Raw genomic sequence first — 18,522 nt, forward strand, 5'->3', positions numbered from 1 at the left:
CAGTAGGGATGGCCAGGGTGTCTGTGGGCCTGCACTGTATTTCTGGGGGTTGTTGTGTCTGCCTGAATTTGTGGATGCATGCTCTCTGGCGTATCAGTGTGAGTGTAAAGCGCCCAAATATGTTTATCTGACCGTGTCCCTGTGTGTTGTCCGCACATGCGTTCTCGTGTTCCCCACTCGCGCCGGGGACCTGGCGGGAACGAGCTAGCGAGAGAACGAGCGTTCGTTCCTGCTTGGTATGGGCAGCCTGGATCTCTGGGTTTCGGCTCCTCCACCTCTCGCCCCTCCCCCGCTGCGAGCTTGCCCGAGACTAGGACAATCATTAAATCTACTCCAGGCCCGGAGTTTGCCAGGGACCAGGGAGACTGATCCAGTCACCCCCCCCTCCCCCCATAACCTCGGCCTGAGAGACGTACTTGGCAGCGGAGAAAGAGCTGGGGAGAGAGAGAGAGAGAGAGAGAGAGAGAGAGAGAGAGAGAGAGAGAGAGAGAGAGAGAGAGAGAGAAGCGTTGCCATGGCAATGCCTAGACATCCTTCCCGGCTCCTCCTCTCTTCTAACTGCAGGAGGGGACTCGAACCCAGCACTGGAGCTCCAAGAAGCTCATTCTGTGTTTCATATTCCTCCTCCTGCCTTTCTTTCCCTTCCAGCCCACCCTATGGGGCCCTTCTTGTCCAGCAAAAGAGCGGGCTGATAAGGGATAGGATAGGGGAGGTGAGTAATGGGGTACACATGCATAGTCACATTCACTAATGCTAAGAAGCCACAGCCACTTACAGGCAGACAGTGACACCTCCAGACACGCGCAGGCGTGTGCGCGCACGCACACCCAGAACAAGGCCTAGGTGCGTTGGGGCAGGGAGGGCAGGGCCGACTGTGTCTGTGTCTGCACTGGCGGTGCCATTCTCCAGCCTCGGGACACAGCAATCGAATTAACACAGAGCTTCGGCGGGCGGCGGCGTGAGTGCCGAGTGGTCTTGCCGGGAGGAGGCGGGAGACAGCTGTTCCTTCGGCGCTCCCCCCTCCCCTACTGTGACTTCTCCGGGGATAGACCCAGGTGTCTGACCTGGGGGGCCGCCGAGGTGTGTGTGTCGGGGAGGGGGGGAGGGACGCGAATTTCTCTGACTTTGCCTGTTTGTCAGTGTATAGCAGGAGCCCCCCACATCCTCGAGCCCCGCCTAATGTTCACACGCTCTCTCGAGCTGCAGCAGCCAGGCCCGAGCTAATCAGCACAACATCCACTTATCGATCTCGGGTTCCACGCCAAGCAGTCTGGCGCTGTGCCAGGAGAGGCTGGGGAGGAGGGATGGGGAGGCCCAGGGCGGAGAGCCTTGGGCCTGGGAGACCCGGGCAGGTGGAAGGTAGGAAGGGGGTGGGAGGGAAGTGGAGAATGGGCAGAATTTTCCCTTAGTCGGGAGGGCAATGACAGGTTGGGGGGCGGGGAGCTCTGGGGTCCTCCCACCACGGCTCCATCCCCGTGTTCCTATAAAAGCCGAGAACAAAGGGGACCGAGCTAGTCGAAGGCTTTGATTTGACCCTACCCTCCATGATTCCAGACCAGATCTACGCCCCAGGTGCCCTCAGGGAAAGGAGGAGGAACACCTTAGTTTTTCTAGGTCTAGGCTTGGCAAGATGTGGCCTTCCTTTGGCCCCCTGATCTTTCCCCAAATGGAAGCTCAGGCCTCAGTGACTAGACAGTGCCCGGAACAGGTCCAGCAGTACCAGGGCATCTGTGGCCCTTTCCACCTGCTTCTCACACACACACACACACACACACACACACACACACACACACACAGAGGAAGCTTAGGTGGGGGGAGGTGGGGAGAGAGGTGCCAACCTCCACAGCTGCTGTTGGCACCCATCCCATCCAGGCCCAGTGGGGTGCTCACCAAGGGCTGGCACAGACCACTTGAGCACAGCTGGCATGGAGGTCAGCCAGTGCCAAGGTGGGAGTCCAGGACACTGGGGTTCTGGCAGTAGGGAAGAAGCCAGAGGGCAGAAGAGTGTGGTATATGAGAAGGGAGGAGGTGGTTTATTGAAGGTTGAATCCAGATACTTATAAAAATACAAATAAATGAAAATCAATCTCACATCAAGTCCGTCTTCCCAGAAGACACAAGAGAGTTCTCAGGTGGAGAACAAGGCAGAGTCCTGGGGAGTACTTCGAGGATCAGTGGGCTGGCTGAGCAAGGCGAGGGGGGATCACCTTACTCCCAGACTAGTAGAAGTCTTGAAGCTCCCAGGGGTCCTAGGTATTTTATGACCCCTTTCTCCAGGATTGGAGTTTGGTTTATTTTCCAGAAAAAAATTCCAGTCTGAAGAGAGAAGGGCCAGTTGAAGGCAGTTGGGAGTGATAGCATTCACCTCAGTGTGAATCCAAGAATTGGTCCAGTCTCAATATTTGTCCAGGTATCAGTCCATATGCTCAGAAATTGTGGGGCTAGCCCTAGGTAACTCTGACCCTATTGCCCACAGATCCCAAGGGACAACTCCTCTAAGGCTCCACAGCACAGTCCTGGAGTCTTTGAACCCTGCAATACCTCCCTAACCCTCAAGCACTGACCCCCCTCACTCCTTTCCAGGCAGCTGGAGCCATGCCTACAGGCTGAAGGCCCTGGTCAGGGGCATGCACAGAGAGGCAAGATTTGGGAGTGATGGCCAAGGGTGGGGTGGGGTCAGGACTAGGCTCAGAGTCCCCGAAGGAGGCGAAGAAGTGGTAACAGCAGCAAGAGGAGGAGGCAGAGAGGACTTGGGGCCCGGCCTCCTTGCCAAGCCGGAGTGCTACCCCCACCTGGACCCAAGGATTCTGTAACACACAGGAAGAGGGAGAGGGTTGGAGGGGTAATTCTATTTTACTTAATCCCATTTCCCCTTCCCATTCCTTCCACCCATAATTCTGCCCCTTGTTCAAGAGCATACCACTTCAGGATTCCATCTCAGTTTTCTTATCTATATAATGTGGGCGTCACACTATAACAATAACAATAAATCATAGCATCACTTGACACTTTAAGGTCTAAAGGTTTTCCCACAACTATGTGAGATAAGAGTATTATCCCCATTTTACAAATGAGGAAACTGAGATTCATGCGGTAAACTGATTGACCCCAGGTCATACAGTTACTAAGTATGGGGTCAGACTTTGAGCCCTGGTCTCTGTAGCTAATCTCTAAGGTACTTCATGCATTCCCCCTTCATTTACCCATTTTTATCCTTCCACCTCTTCAACCTATTCAATTCAGCAGATCCTTCAAAGCCAATCATCAGTATAACACACACCTTCTTCCACTGTACACCCCAACTCTCTAGTCTCCCAAGAGTCTGGCAATAGTGCCTTCAAGTGCACCAAAACAGAGGCCAGATGTCCTGTCATGCCTTTGACTTACCCCTGGAGACACCATTCCCTTGGCGCAGCACAAAAGGGGGTGCAGTGGTAGGCTTCTCAGCTGGGGAAAAAGAAGTCAGAAATGAGGACAGGTTCCAAATACCCTAGCTCCCAAGACAACTTCTTCATTCCCAGGGATCATTCAATACTCCCATATATCTTGCTACCCTATATGAGGCATTTCCCACCCACCCAGGATTGGGAAAACACCCATCAAAACACTTACTGGTTTCTTTGCAACATACTGACACCTGCAGCCTCAGACACTGACCAGAGCTTTCTGGGGTTGGGACAGCTATGGTAGGTAAGCGGGTGGGCAGGAGAAAAAAAGGTTTGTTCATGGTTTTTGACATTACTTCAGACTCCCACACTCCTGTCCCTCTCTTTTCTTAGCTTTCAATTTATCTGTCTCTTTCCCAAGATATGGAGTTCTCTAATTTCCCCTTTTCTTCTCACCACAAAGTATCTAGAATCCTTCCCTTGGTTTCTTTTATTTCACTTTTAGAGCTCTCCCCTTCTTCCCTAACTTACCCATGTCCATTCACTACTGTTTTCATAGGGGCTTAATCTGCTCCCACACTCTTGATACCTCTCCTTCCCTGCAGTCAAATCTAGGTCCCCCTGGGCTCCTCTCCTTGGGCCTGAATGGTATTAGGCTTTGAAGTGGGAGGACATCTCTACTACTAGGTCTGGTTTCCCCTACCCATAAGCCCCACAGTCTACTCACCATGGCCCCTCCACTTTACTTACAGATATAATAGTAGGTTTCTCCTGGCAGGAACTCAAAACCCAATGAGAAAGGTGTGAAGCGCTGAATTTTCTCTGAAAATCGGACTGGGCCAAAGGGAGCAAAGGGGCGGGCGCACTCCCAGCGCTTGAAGGCTCCTGTGCCCCCAGCCTGGCACGTTTCATAGCCAGCCAAGTCCACCATGAAAAGAGCAAAAGTCTCAGGGCCCTCAGGTGGCCCTGGACCATCATAGTGGGGACAGAAGATGTCCAGATAATCGTTGAGGCCTAACTCCACTGCTGCGTCTCCTCGAAGCAGCCTGTGGGCATGAATCAGGCATTAGGGCTTTATGGTAAACTCTCAGGTGATGGGAACAAAGGAGCATGGGAGGTTTGGGGGTACCCCCAAATAGCCCAGACCTCCCTCTTCCAAAGGACTCGATCTCCCTTTTGAGCATAACTACCTACCCTATATGCCTGAACATACACTCACAGTCTAAAGGTTCCTAAATCAAACATCAGACTGCTCCCCGGGGAGCTCCCTCAGCAGACAGGGGTGGGGTGGGGAAGCAAAGCAAGAAACAGAAAAGGGAAGAGAGGGGCATAAAAGCACACAATGATCGAAATATAGAGAAACAGAGATGGGAAATGAAAACAGAGAAGGCAGAGGCAGACTTTTGGACCTTGACCTGCAACTATAACATAGGGAAACAGGGAGCTTGGGTAGTGACTGACATGGGGGAGGGGGTGTCATCCAGTAGATACCACCGAAGATGTTTGTCCTTCCTGTCCGTCTGGCTCCATCTGGCAAAGCAGCACCCCACCCCAGACCTCCCACTACCCTTCCCTCTGGGCCATTCAAGTTATTTTGGGGCCCCCTGGACCTTAAAAGGGTGGGAAGCAACCCTCACCAGCTCCTACCTACTCCAAAGTGGTGGCTTAGGTCGGGCCAGGCTGACCAGTTGGAATTCTAGATACTGACAGATATAGGAATGGGGAAAAGCAAGACAGTCTCCCAGAGAAACAAAGAGCAGAGAGAGAGAGAGACTGAAAAAGCTGGAGCAGTTTGGTTGGAGAGGTATAGGAAGAGAGACAGACAGTGAAACAAATATAGAGATAGAATAAAGTGGAGAGAGAGAAACAACTCGAGACAGACGAAGTTCGACTAGGAGGCAGAGAAAGAAACTTAAAAGGGTCAGAAACAGAAACATTCTTACACACACACGTCTGAGCATCCCAGATCTCTTTTCTCTTTCTCCATACATCGAAACTTCTGGGGCCAGCGAGAGGTTGGGGGGGGAGTCAAGTTATGGGGCTAGCAAGGGGGCAGGGCCTGGAATCTAGGAGATGGACCCCCCAGTCCCCAGAACTTGTGCTTATTTCCCACCCCATAGTTGCACCTCCACTCGCCCCCCTCCCCGCGCGAGCGCCAGGGTGCACCGGGGCGGGGGTGCTAGCGGTGATGGGGGCGAGCCTCGCCCCTCCCCCCCACAACCAGCTCAAACAAAGGAGCCCTAGCGCGCGGCTGTCCGGCCCAGGCGGGGACTCTAGAGGAGGGAATGGAGAGTGCACGCCCTGTCCCAGAGGCGAGCTGGCCCGGCTCGGCTAAGCCCGGTTGGTTCCGGCTACCTGGGGTTACTGGAGTTCCAATAGACGGCGTGGCGGAGGCCGGACCCCCCCCGGAGCGGGGACCCGAGGAGCGAGGCCCACAGGACTGTCCGCAGCAGAGGCAGAAGCCGCATCGCCCCCGGGTCTGGTCTGGCCCGGCTCGGCTTGGCCGGGCTCCGGAGTCAGGGTGAGGAAGGTACAAAGTAGACCGGGGTTGGGGGGAGGATACAGGGGGAGGGGGGATGACGGGGAGGAGTGGGGGGGCAGAATAGAATGAGAGGCCACGCCCCGGATAACTTTCTACCAATGGGGAGGCGGCTCCACCTAAGCCGACCAACTCCGGGTTAACCCTTTTCTAGCCGCAGGCTTCCCCAGACACGCCCCCAACTAAGACTGAGCTTCAATTTCGTGGGGTGTGTGTGTGTGTGTGTGAGTGTGTGTGAGTGAGTGAGAGCCCGTGAGCGCTGGGGCAGCTACAGCTCCTTGGAGAGGCACACAGGGTAGGACTGCTTAGGGTTGGGGGGGGGGGGCTGTAGACACGCCCCAGTTGCCAAGAGAGAGGGGAAAGAAGGATGGAACAAGAATCAAGACTTTCAACTCTGTTGGGGTCCCAATTCAAGCTCTTCTGTCATTACTTACACCCCCCCCATCTTTGCTGGGCCCCGGGTGGAGCCAGTACACCCCAAGGTAGCATCTGATTTATCCCCACCACCACCTTTACCCAGGGCAGGGGGGGGGGGGCGTGTGCCCCAATCCCGATTTTGGTGTAATGAGGAGGTGTCAGCGGTGCGGTACAAAGCACCTTTTGTTCACGAGCCCTCGGGAAGGGGCGGGAGGAAGGGGGAGGCAGGTGCGCTGCCCCGGGACCGTGGGAGCCGCCTCACTCCGCCCCGCCCCGCCTCCAGGGTTCAGAGAACCCTGGCCCAACTAGCCTCTCCCTTGTAGTTCCGAAGACCTCTAGATGGGGGATGTCGACGGACAGGAACAGTGGCAGGCACCTTAGGTCATCACCCGGGCATCATGACAGCCCCTGGTGAGAGCCTCGGGGCAATCATAGTTAGTAGTAATATTGCGATATAATTCCCGATCATACAATGACGAGGAACAGAGAAAGGGCTTTAGGATCAGTCCAAGTCTTCAAGCCCACACAGGCTGTGTTGAGGCAGATCGCCGACCCTGGCGTCCGAATTCCACCTCAGACAGGTGTAGGCAAGCGAAGAAACCCAGCTACTTTCCACCCTTCCCCCGCCTTCTCCCAGAGCCATTCTCCGGCCCGGGCAGCATCGTCCTCTGGCGGTCGGAACAGGAACCTCCAAGTTCCCCAGTCCTGGACAGCTGAGGGGGTGGGCCCAGGCTTCTCAGAGCAGACAGAGGCTCGGAGGGAGGAAGGCGCTTCCAGGTCTCAGTTTATTGCAGCTGAGGTCAAGCAGCGCCGGGCCCACTCCCACCCCTCCATATCTAGCCCCTCTCCGTGCCTCCCCCCCCCCCCCGCCCCTATCCCAGGGTCAACAGTGCCGGGTTCCATATGGTGCTTCGCCTTCAGGAACCCCAGTAGTGCTATAAAAATGCTGCTCTTCGGCTTCTGGGCTCCAGGCTCCTCAGTCCTAGCAGAGCCGGCAGGCTGCCCCTCCACAGGCTCCTCAAGTTCGATGTCGAGGAAATGGGGGCCCACGGTGACTTCACGGTGATCTTACTGTCCCAGAATGGTATCAGACGCGTAGAACTGCCCCAGAGGCCGTTGGGGGAGGAGGCGCAGGTCTTGGGATAAAGGAGGCAGGGTTAAAGGGGCAGAACAAGGGGAGAGTGTAGACACCCTTCTACCAAAGGGTCGATCCCTTCATCCTCATCCTCAGCCCCTCCCCTCACCTACCTAGAAGGCACGACCAGGGACACCGAGCTATCTTCAGCGGGTCCCTCGCCTGAGAGGAGCCGTCCCTGGGGGTAGGAGGGCAGTGGCTTCCTTGGAGGTGGGGGCTTAGCAGGCCCCTGAGACTGACAGAGAGAAGGCAGAATTTCTCAGGGGAATGACCCCAAGAGTTCACCCACCATACCCAAACAAACCTATTGCTGCCAACGGTACCTCCTGAGAAGGTACCTCCTCTAGGGAAAGGCCTGGCACTGTGCCCAAGGGGCACCTTGCCCCAGCAACCACTGCCACAGGCCATCAGTGCTGCAGCCCAGGAGGGGGGAGGGGCTGTGCCCTCCCCCACACCATTACCTGTGGGCTCCTCACCACCGGGTCGGCAGGTAGCGGACGGGTGGGGGGGTTGGGTCGATCAATCAGTGCAGCCTGGACAGAGAGAGCAGTGCTGGTGAAGAAGAAGCCAGTGGGAGCATGTATGTGTTGGTTGTGGGGGGATGGCATTCGGAGGCTCCCTCCAATAGGGCTCCATGCTAACATGCGGCCTTAGGTTGGGATGGGTACATGCACAGGGGCAAGGATACATGCAGGGCACAGTTGGGCACCAGGGATTTCTGGTGCTAAAGTAGTGGGAGAAAGAGAAAGGAGGAGTAATGGAATAATTTGAGGGCAGGTAGGCTGTAGTGCCACGATATACCACCAGGTGGAGATACAGACCAAATTAGAAACCCTGTCCTTTTTCCATTGCCTTGCAGGGCACAGAGGGGTGCCCTTGCCCACCCAAACTCACAGCTGGGAGGGGTGGGGTAGGTATTTTCTTTCTCAATCCTAGTTTCTCATGTACGTGGGCAGAAGTTCAGGCTTACTATATCCCCAAGCTCCTCTGCCCACCCTGTGCAGGGCCTTGCCTGTTGCTCAGATTTACCTGCAGTTTCTTGGGCACAGGGTCCGGCGGGAGCGGCCGGGAAGGGGGGTCAGGGTGACCAAGAGCGCCAGACTGCGGAAAGAGCAGGAGAAGCATAGGGAGCACAGAGAAAGGACAAAGAGGGGTGGTGGGAGAAGAGGACAGTGGTGGAGGGAAGGATCAGAGAGTTACAGTTGGAGATACTGAGGAGTGGGGTCAAAATAAGAGGGTTTAGTCCCCAGTTGTGGGACAGCCAAGACCTTAGGATAGCAAGGGCATCATGCAGTTACTGAGCCGCATTCAAGAGTGGGGGGTGCCAGGCTGTGGGCATGCAAACCAACCTCCCCCCCCCACCTCATACAGTCACTAGAGAATATAAAATCTAATGCACCCTGGGATCCAGGAGCACTCCCTCCGATGTTTGTCCTGTGTATGTGGGGCCCCAAGCAGTGCCAATTTCTTTTACCCAATCCTGCAGTCAGAGGGCATCTGGGCCTCCTGATCCAGGGTGGCATCATTGAAGTGCCAGTGAGTAGCAGGCACAACACCCTCATCTCAATTAACGAGTTGTGCCAAACAACACTTCCATTGGTCACCCATCTTATGTTTCCCACCCCGGGTAGGATATGACTCCTCAGCCTCCTTGGAGCTGGCAAATTGGCATCAGGGCAGTGTCAGCCACTCTCAGACCATCCAGAACCTGCTGAAATAGGCACTAAGAATCCCCCTGAGGATCATGGAGGGGAGAGTTACCCAGCTGGGCTTATGGCTGAGTAGACAAATGTCCCTGCCCCTTCCTTTGACAGGTATCAGGAGCTCACCTTGGTGCTGGGCATCAGCTGGAGTTCTGTTGCCTGAGTCCTCTGAGGTGGGCCTGGACGCTCAGGGGGGCCAGATGGGGATGTCCTGAGGTAGGCGGAGGGGAAGGCAGTTTCAGACTCTGTTATCTACCCTCCAGGTACCAGATATGATTGCTTGAGAAGGCTAACCCTTTGTGAGACCCTTAGAAACTAAAGAGGAGTGTGTAGGGAACATCCCATCACTGATGGGCAGAGAAGGAGGGACTCCTCAATCTAGAGGTGAGGAAAGGGACCTGCTTACCTGTAACCATTGGCACAGACGCCCCCATGGAGAAATCGAACCTGGGCCTCAGTGGTGTCCCTGCAGGGGTTGGGCATAAGAGAATTAAGGGGTACATGTTTGAGGAGGATGGGAGCTGGGTAGGGGACCGATGAAAACAGAAGGTGAAAGGGGGCATAAGGGGCTGAGAAGAGGGAATGAAGGCCCAGGGCCAGAGACCTTAGTGGAAGCCACAGGTCTGGTACCTATACTGGGAACTGGTCCCCTTAAACTGGCAGAGTCTCCGCCGTAGGTGGGTACGGTGCCAATAGCAAGCTCCAAGGAGCATCAGCAGTGCCAGCAGGAGGAGACTGAGGAGCAATCCTGTAGTCAGGCCACTATTTGCTGTAGGACCGAAGAAGAAGGAAGATCAGAGGTGAGTAGGTCAGAAAAAGGAGATGGAGGTAGGAGTGGTCACTACTAACTAGCTAGGGGTGCCCTTAACCTCTCTAGGCCTCACTCAGCTTCTTCATCTGTGAAATGGGAGAATTCAAATAGATGATCTCTACAGTCACTACCAGCTCTGACATGCTGGGAATCTAGGGCAAGTGATCAGTCTCTCTCAGGTATGTTGTTTTTCCCCCCACCCCTGCCCTCCTGGGCCCCATTTCCAGTGAATACCTTTGGGCTCCTGGCCGAGGGCCCCACTGTCCACACTGCCCCCAAAGCCTTGGTTCAAGCAATCAGGTGGTGCCCAGCCCTGGTCACAGTGGCAATGCCCATTGCTATTGCAGACCTGAAGAGGAAAGAGCAAAGGAAGGAAGGAAATAAGCAAGTATTAAACACTTCAGTGTGCCAGACACTTTACAAACATTATCTCATTTGATCCTCACACAAGAACCCTAGGAAGTGGGTGCTATTATTAGCCCTATTTTATAGTTGAGGAAACTGAGAAGTTAAGTGACTTGCCCAGGGTCACATAGCTAATAAGTATCTGAGGTAGGATTTGAATTCAGGTCTTCCTTGCTCCAGGCCCAGTGCTCTATCCACTGTTCCACCCAGCTGCCTCTGAAGATACTTTGAGGGAAAAGGGGCGCCCAGGAAGCATTTTCCCCAATGTGATTCCAGCTTGAACAAATGTGAAAATGTCAAAACAAACCATCAGGAGTTTTGTGGAGGTCAATTAAAGAGGGAATTTTAGGAATAAGGGTACACAGAGCTAGAGAATCCAGGTGTGCCATCTACACAGTCTTCTCTTAGGGGTCAGGGTCCCAGGAATACCCATACTACCGTCTGCTCACCCCATGTCCATGGCACTTGCTCCGACACTCCTCTGCCCCCAGAAGTTCCACTGGCTGGCATGTCTGGTCAATGCAGACCTGCCCGGGATAGAGGAGGGAGACATAGACGGGTCAGCATTCTGAGGCCGCTTTCCTTTAACATTTAACAGAATCTCAGCATTGAAGGGGACTTCAAAGACCATTTGGTCTGACCTATGCCTCATCAGATATCTCTGGCTCACTCACCCAGCCAGGGGCACAAGCTGTGCCCGTCAGGGCCAGAAAGGGCTGGGCCACATCACTGCCCAGGTCCAGCTGTGTCCATTGGCAGGTCTGGCGTGTTCCATTGGCCTCAATGGTCTCTGTGAGTGTCTCCTGAGCAATGCCCAATAGGGGGTGGACACTACCACCTTGGCACTGGAGTTGCCCACAGCTGGCATCTCTATGAGGGAGGGCTAGAGAGTCAGGGGAAGGGAGGGAACTGGGAATCACAGGGTGAAGGAGGGAAGGAGGATGACTGGAGAGCAAAGGGTCAGGAAGGATAGATGAGGGAGCAGAGGCCGGGGTTAGGCTGGGGGAGCATTCACTCACCGAGGAGCACAGGGCATGTAAGTGCCATTGTACTGTTTCCCACAGTTCCCAAAGCTATTTCCTCGTGTGTTGGCCACTTGGAGACAGACAGGGGTTGCAGGGCGGGCACTAGGACCCCAGAGTGCCTGGCACTGGGCAATGTAAGAGGCACAGTGCCCAGCAGCACAGACAGCTTTGCCCCCTGCACAGGGCTCACCATCCCCCAGGGTGACATCTGAGGGACACTGGGCACTGTCCCCTGAGCAGAACTCAGGCAGGTCACAGTCCCCCCGAGCTGGGCGGCATGGCCATCCTAATGGGCGCAACTGTGGGGAGAGAGGGCAGCAGTGAGTGGGCAGACACTTCCATTCCAATGCTATTTCTCTGTCATTTGTCACCAGGATCATCACTACCACCATCCCAACCCAAGTTACAGCTAGAGCATCCTAACTATGCCAGCCCTGTGCCCATACCTGGCAGTCTTGACAGCAGAGACCATCTGAAGCACATTGAGCCCCAGGGATCAGCTGGCAGCTGGAGGCATTACAGCAGGGATCAGAACACTCCTGGGCATGGAACAGAGAGAGAGAGAGAGAGTACAAATGAGGAGGGTGGAAAGGTCAACTTGAAATTGTGGGGCAGAGGGCTCAGCATCCAGGGGATACCAGTCCCAGAATCAGAGTCAAGGGGCAGAGAGCTGAAAAAGAACCCTCTGAGAGGCTCAGGCAAAGGAGTTGCAATGGAGGAGCCCCAGGTGGGGAAGAAGGAGTAGGAGCCCCTCACCTCCCAGAAGCCACAGTCACACTGCTCGCCAGGCTCCACAAACAAGTTCCCACATCGAGGAGGGCGAGGGGCCAGCCGAGGTGGCCTAGAAAAGAGGCAGCTCCCTGCTCCCCTCAAAAGTGCCTTTTCCAATGCTTCTCTGCTACAGCTGCTAAAACTCAGACCAGGCAGGAACCTGAGGGTGGAGGAAAAGGGGGAACATGGTGCAGAGGAGCCCTTCCTCTAACCCCCTTCCCCCACCGGACCCTTCGTCCCTCCCTGGTTTGGAGAGAGGGGTGTCACTCACGCTGTGGCAGCCTCCATGATACAGCTCTTGGCAGGAGGCTGGCCTGGGCATGGGCAGTTGCCTCCTGGGAGGTCATGTGTGAGGCCCAGGCTGTGCCCTAGCTCATGAGCCATGGTGGACGCCACCCCCAGAATGCTCACCGAATGGTCCTAGGGGCAGAAGGAATCAGGGTAGACAGGGGAACTCATAAGCTCAGAGGAGCTAAGAGGGAACTGCTCTAAAATTTTGGCTCATTGTCCACTTAAACATAGGAAGAAGTCTCTGGGAGAGGAAACCGCTCTTGTCCCACCTTCTCCTCAAAGCTTTCCCCCTGTGAAGTGTTCACTCCCTCCTCTGATCTCCACAGCCCTTACTGTCTGACCAGTTCATTTGGGGGCGGGTCTTAGAATGTCAGATCTTAGACAGCAGAATGTCAGGCTTGGCATATCCCATGTTAGGCTTGGAAGGCATCAGGGAGGTCAGCTAGTCAAATGCATCCTTCTCTTCCTCCCATTTTACAGATGAGGTTAACAAAGTCCAGGGAAAGGAAATTCCTTGCCCAAGGCCACATGACTAGTACCTGACTTCACTTGAGTCTGGCTCTTCTGAGTTGGTTCTGTGGTCTGGCCCCTACACCATTCTGTCTCATTCTGTTTTCTTTCTGGTTCCCCAAATGGACCATAAGTTCCCTGAAGACAGGGCCCATTATCTTACACTTCCCCCGTGTCCCCACAGCATCCAGACTGTGGCCATCAGAGGGCATGCAGAGCATGTCATAAGTCCAGAGCTAAAGGGGACCTCAAAGACCATCTAGTTCAAAGTTCAGCAAACTACTGGGGCAGCTAGGTGGACCAGTAGATGGCGTGCTGACCTTGGAGTCAGGAAGACCTAAGTTCAAATCTGACCATAGACTCTTATGAACTGTGTGACCCTGGGCAAGTCACTTAACCCTGATTGCCTCCAATAAATAAACAAACAGATGAATAAATAAAATTTGGGCAGGGTAATAATAGCACCTACTTCCCAGGGTTCTTGTGAGTCTTTTTGGGGGGGACCAATGCGGGTTAAGTCACACAGCTAGTAAATGTCAAGTGCCTGAGGTCAGATTTGAACTCCTGAATCCAGGGCTGGTGCTTTATCCACTGTGCTACCTAGCTGCCCCTCTTGTGAGGCTTAAATGAGATAATAATTAAAAGTATTTAGCACAGTGCCTGACATATAGGAAGTGCTATATAAATGTTAGCAATTATTATTATTATCATTATTATTATTTTAATCATTATGCCCCATGGCCTGCAGCCTGTTTTTGTAAATCCATGAGTTGGGGATGTTTTTTACATTTTAAAATATGATAAAACATTCAAAAATGTAAAAACCACTTCTGTACAAAAACAGATGGATTGTAGCTTGCCATCCCCTTCAGTCCAACTTCTTCATGTTATAGTAGGTGAGGAAATTAAGGCCCAAAGAAGTGACACAATTCATCTAAGGCCACATCTGATGAACATCAAAGGGGAGATTTGAACCCAGGTCTTCTGACTGGAGAATCAATTCTCTTTGTACAGTACTGTTCTTCCAGTAAAAGGCACTAAGTGACATCAGATGGAATTGAATGGCTAGGGGTGGGGTGGGGGAGGAGGACAAAGTGGAAGGAGGGAGAAGGGTCAGAGAGAGATCCAGGAAAACTTACCACGTTCACTCCCCCCGAGAGGCGTGGGGAGCAGATGGAGTTCTGTACTGTCATGCCCACAGCAGAGTTCAGAAATAGGGTAGTCCTAAGGGGAGAGAGGGAGTTAGAGGTTGATACCATCCAAGGGCATCCAACGGTCAAGTCCCATCCTGATGGGAGGGGTCTGGGCAGAGGAGAACGGCTCTTACGTGACCAGCTGGGCACTATCGTGAGCCAGTCGAGGGAGCAGCTCCGCCTGACGCCAGTGGAGGAAGCGTTCCAGCGTGATGCCCGCATCTTTATCCACGGTAATCAGGTCCTTCTCGTTCCAGACCTCCACACCCACAAGTGCCACCCTGACGTTAAGGGGCCTAAAGAACTGATCGGGAAGAATGGTCAAGCCTTCTTTGCTGCTCTGTGCCTGGGCCAGCAGGTACTAGGCTCCCCCTACCCACCCTCCTTGGAAACTCACCGCATCCACCTGGTTAGCCACTTCTAGCATCCGCGTCTGGAGTTGGTGGAGGTCTGGGTATTTCTGGACCTGTTATAGAAGGAGGAAGAAGATACTCCGGTGAGAGGCACGGAGAGACACCAGACAGAGCAGGCACCAGATACCAACCTCCTTACCTCCTTGTGGTCAGCCACTATCACCAGCTCCACAAACTTTGTCTCTGTTACCACATCCCGTTTACTCTGCATGGCAGGGAGGGAGGGGAGACAAAAAGAAGGGTCAATGATCATCAACAGTCCAGTTCAACTCAGTAAGCATTTATTAAATGCCCAATGTGTGTGAAGGACTATATTAGGTGCAGGCAGAATGTCTAACTTCTATTTAAAATCTTACCCGATATAGATGATGCAGGCCCAGATTGAGCTCTGACTGTGCCTCAGTGAACACCTGGGATCCTGGGTTCAGGGCACAGGTGCCTCCTGTCAGGTGAACATCTTCTATCTTGGAGATATGGGTAACTCCCCAAGGCCCAGGATCTAAGGTATATACTTTCTCTGGGGATAGGGCAACCACTCCTCTAGGGAGAGAAGCAGGAATTCAAGATGGTACCTCAGCTCCTCAGGCCCATTTGCCCTCTCTCCCCACATCTGCCACTCTACCTGAGTCCAGAGCAAGTGCAAACAGAGACCCAAGAGTCTGGGTGGTCCTGTACTGTTCCTTGGTAGCAACAATTCTCCTGTATCAGAGAATCAAACCTAATGAGAATCTGAGAGAAAGACACTGAGAGGACTTACATTGACACAGAAAGGCACCCTCTTTCCACTTCTCTCCCAGGGAAATTTAGCCTTAGAGATCCACTCATTCCCTGAATAATCAACATACCTGGCACATTGGGGTCTAACTCACCAGAGTGTCTCCCTCATTTGCCACCTGGGTGCCATCAGGCTGGTACCACACTAGGGTCAGGCTGTCTGGGACCAGCTCCCTAGAGGCCAAAATAAGGAAAAGACAGAGTCAACGGTACCTTCCACCCATGGGGAGTGAGTGGCCCAGCTGCTAATGGCTGTAACACAAAACCCTGGGTAAGGGAGCTGTCACCCTTTGCAGTGCTAAACACAATGAGCATTGCCTGTTTGGGACCCTCTGGTGCACTCACCCATTCTGTTGCAGCTCCAAGATATGGCTTTTACCCTCCAGCTCTAGTTTGATCTGTAATTCCTGGGGGATCCTGTCCTGTAGGGGAAGATACTATCACCCACCTAGCACTCCCTGCTATGCTCGCCAACCCTCCAAAAGCCAGAAAGACTCGGGCTCTCAAGGGAGTCCTGAAGGTTAGATCATGAGGATGGGGGCAGGGGAGTCTCAAGGGAGAAATCAGGAAGCCCCACCTGGCTGGGATCATTGTTTAGGGGGGGGACGTGGGGGTCAAAGGAGGTATCTAAGCCGCCCCCTTCTCGGCTTCCTGCCTGAAGAGGAAATGGTAAGGAGGACCCATTCCCGGCCCCAGCCCTTCCTCTGACTCAACTTTGGGGTGGGGGATGCAGTGAGAAGCCCCTCCTCTCTAAGTTTCCCCTAAGGTCCTGGACAATCACCACTAGGATGGGGGCATGAGGGTGGGGTTCCGAGTAGATGGGAACATAAGCTTTGAGTTAGAATCCTTCTAGATTGAGTGGATAGAGATGGGGTGTTAGGGTTGGGGGAACAAGCAAACAGATGTGTTTTATGAGTGAAGGTGGGGGAAGCATGGAAATATCCTTAAGCGTTAAGTATTCTACTAGAGAAGAGATGAAGGACTCCGGGCAGGAGATTTTGAAGGGAGTAGGCAGAAATAAAAATAAAATAATACATTTCAGCTTCACAAAAGTTTTTCCTTCTAACATGCAGTTTTTCTTCTAACAACAATGAGGTAGGTAGTGTAATTTTATTATCTTCATTTCCCAGAAGGGGAAACCGAGATTCAGAGAGGTTAGGTGAATTGCCTAGGGTCACACAGCTATTAAAAAAGTCATATCAGGGATTCAAATGCAAGAGTCTCCTGATTCCAAATGTAAAAGGAAAAATCCATTATACTATCTACACTGAGAATGAATACAGGCTGGCATAACACACCCTAGGTTTTAAGAAGGGTGGGCAGAAAAAGAGAACAGGGATACACTTACCTGGAGTGCTTCTGAGAGGTTGAAGGTGAGGTTTCCTCGAAGAACCTGGGGCACTAGGTACCCTCTAGGCAACCCCTCTGGCAATGGGAATTGCTCCCCTATTTGACCTGTAACACCAAATAAGCCCTCCAAAGTGTAAAACGAAAAAAGCCCTAGGCCCTAAGGTTTGGGGGACTACTGGTATTCTTGTCAATTCCCCCTCTCCCTGGGTTCTTAACATGCCTCATTCTGAGGAACTTCCCTTCTTGGGGAAGGGGGACTCCCAATGCATGTTGGGACATACAAAAAGTAAAGACTGGGGTGGCCCTCCATAATCTCCCCCCATTTGTTACCTCATCAAGTAGCTTCTCTCAAATTCTTTGCCTTTTCTCTCTCTTCCCCCCTTCCATTCTCCTCCTAATTTCCATAGTCCCATCCCCCTTCCCTAGAAGGAACACTCTCATTGAGTCAAGCAGGCACCTCCCCCTTCTCGCAGGCAAATGGTCCCGAGCCACCAGGGTGGCCTGGTGCCCACCTCCCCTCCCTCTCGCTTTCCCCTGTGGCATCTTGGAAGGAAACACCCATCTCTGGGCGGCAGAACAAACACTCCCACCTCCTCCCCAAACACCCCCCTCATGCCCACAGCAGGCACACCCGATGAAGCTACAGTCTTGGTTTCCTCCTCACACACCCCCATACACAATGGATCTCTCTCCTCCGGACACTCCACCCCCTCAGTAGTCTCCCACCCAAACCCAGTCCAAGACATCGAATAGGAAGTGAAAGTTCTAAGAGGCATCTCGTCTCCCATCCGTGCTCCTCTTCTTGCTCTCCGTCCTGCTTCCCCAAACTTTGGTGGTATAAACATTCTGACACCCAGATACCCACTCCCCTTGGCCCGAGAGCTTGGGAGTCCCCCACACTCCAGACCCAGCTTACTAACACCTTTGGCCCCTTAGATGGCTACTGACCCTGAACCAGGGCAGTATGGCCAACTTGTCCCTAGCTGGGGGGAGGCGTCTGTCTTGTCTTGGAGAGGGGAGGTAGGTGAATGGTGACTTTCATCCCTCCGATCCCAGACAGGAAAGAACTGAAGATGTACGGAATCTGTGCCTGGCACCAGGGCCATCTCTTGTTGGCCCAGTTAGGGGTGGGGGTGGAGGAGGAATCTGGGGACACAGGCATAAGAATCGGCCCTTGAAGGCTGCTGTCACCCCTCGCTTTCCCTCTCCCTACATCTGAGCTCCGATCTGCGTGTCAATATCCCCGCCCCCCCCCCCAGTCCCGGGCCTCCAGGGCAAGGGATGCAGGATGGAATGGGCTCCTGTTGGGAGTTCTCTCACGGCCTCCTTGGCTCCCCTTGTTTCCTTACGCACCCCGTGCCTCCCGGCCCCGTCACCCCAAGTTTCTTTTCCAAGGACTCCCCAGGCCGGGGCTCACCTGTGTCCAAGAGGGGCCCTGATGGCATGGGACTCCCGGCGCCCAGGAGCCCCAGTGCCCAAAGCAGCGCCAGCCGCATGGCAGCGGTGCCAGGGGCCGGGCGAGGGCAGCAGGTGCTGGGGCAGCGAGGCTGCAGCAGCGACAGTGGCAGCGAAGGCGCCGGCTCTGTTGAGATCTCGGCGGAGGCCGCCCAGCGCCTCTCCCAGGCCCGGCCCCGGCCCCGGAGTTAGCCCCGCCCCCTCGACAGCGCTCCCAGCTCTGACCCCAGTCCAAGTCCCGCCCACAGATCCAGCCCCACCCCCTCGGGTTGGGGTCCAGCTCCTGAGCCCAGCCTCAGCCCCGCCCCATGGCCTCAGCCCCACCCCTTAATTTCGATCCCCTC

General features: G+C 54.0%; 2 protein-coding genes across 6 annotated transcripts; both read right to left on the reverse strand.

Annotated features, from left to right (window-relative positions):
- Positions 1 to 2,026: 2,026 nt before the first annotated feature.
- Positions 2,027 to 7,186, reverse strand: EFNA4 (ephrin A4). Its single transcript, XM_044004851.1, has 5 exons — positions 5,742 to 7,186; positions 4,137 to 4,432; positions 3,613 to 3,681; positions 3,388 to 3,447; positions 2,027 to 2,807 (listed from the first exon to the last, which is right to left on the reverse strand). The coding sequence occupies exons 1-5, from the start codon at positions 5,852 to 5,854 to the stop codon at positions 2,689 to 2,691; spliced, it is 657 nt and encodes a 218-aa protein (XP_043860786.1). The 5' UTR covers positions 5,855 to 7,186; the 3' UTR covers positions 2,027 to 2,688.
- A 31-nt stretch (positions 7,187 to 7,217) lies between these two features.
- On the reverse strand, positions 7,218 to 18,367 carry ADAM15 (ADAM metallopeptidase domain 15). 5 transcript variants are annotated; one of them, XM_044004852.1, is made up of 24 exons: positions 18,141 to 18,367; positions 16,722 to 16,828; positions 15,719 to 15,795; positions 15,469 to 15,547; positions 15,222 to 15,298; positions 14,956 to 15,139; positions 14,739 to 14,804; positions 14,584 to 14,652; positions 14,321 to 14,490; positions 14,133 to 14,217; positions 12,464 to 12,612; positions 12,178 to 12,352; positions 11,868 to 11,960; positions 11,416 to 11,720; positions 11,071 to 11,266; positions 10,846 to 10,923; positions 10,226 to 10,340; positions 9,811 to 9,949; positions 9,587 to 9,646; positions 9,307 to 9,391; positions 8,507 to 8,578; positions 7,939 to 8,010; positions 7,591 to 7,712; positions 7,218 to 7,478 (listed from the first exon to the last, which is right to left on the reverse strand). In XM_044004852.1, exons 1-24 carry the CDS (start codon positions 18,217 to 18,219, stop codon positions 7,430 to 7,432), a joined length of 2,703 nt encoding a protein of 900 aa, XP_043860787.1. In that variant the 5' UTR covers positions 18,220 to 18,367; the 3' UTR covers positions 7,218 to 7,429. The 5 variants fall into 5 exon arrangements, with proteins under 5 accessions (XP_043860787.1, XP_043860788.1, XP_043860789.1 ...); XM_044004853.1 differs by lacking the exon at positions 7,939 to 8,010; XM_044004854.1 differs by lacking the exons at positions 7,939 to 8,010; positions 8,507 to 8,578.
- Positions 18,368 to 18,522: the final 155 nt, after the last annotated feature.

Source organism: Dromiciops gliroides, chromosome 4 (genome assembly GCF_019393635.1).
Source record: "Dromiciops gliroides isolate mDroGli1 chromosome 4, mDroGli1.pri, whole genome shotgun sequence".
Taxonomy (NCBI): Eukaryota; Metazoa; Chordata; class Mammalia; order Microbiotheria; family Microbiotheriidae; genus Dromiciops; species Dromiciops gliroides.

What these genes read in the sequence shown, in the direction of transcription:
- ADAM15 (XM_044004852.1), bottom strand. Translation starts at nt 18,219, where the DNA reads ATGCGGCTGGCGCTGCTTTGGGCACTGGGGCTCCTGGGCGCCGGGAGT. An exon ending in TACATGCCCTGTGCTCCTCG is followed by an intron (nt 11,267 to 11,415) that starts GTGAGTGAATGC and finishes CCTCCCTCATAG; the next exon opens with AGATGCCAGCTGTGGGCAAC. An exon ending in CTGTGCCCAAGAAACTGCAG is followed by an intron (nt 8,011 to 8,506) that starts GTAAATCTGAGC and finishes CTCTCTGTCCAG; the next exon opens with GCTGCACTGATTGATCGACC.
- EFNA4 (XM_044004851.1), bottom strand. Translation starts at nt 5,854, where the DNA reads ATGCGGCTTCTGCCTCTGCTGCGGACAGTCCTGTGGGCCTCGCTCCTC. An exon ending in TGGAACTCCAGTAACCCCAG is followed by an intron (nt 4,433 to 5,741) that starts GTAGCCGGAACC and finishes TCATGCCCACAG; the next exon opens with GCTGCTTCGAGGAGACGCAG. An exon ending in AGTATGTTGCAAAGAAACCA is followed by an intron (nt 3,448 to 3,612) that starts GTAAGTGTTTTG and finishes CTTTTTCCCCAG; the next exon opens with CTGAGAAGCCTACCACTGCA.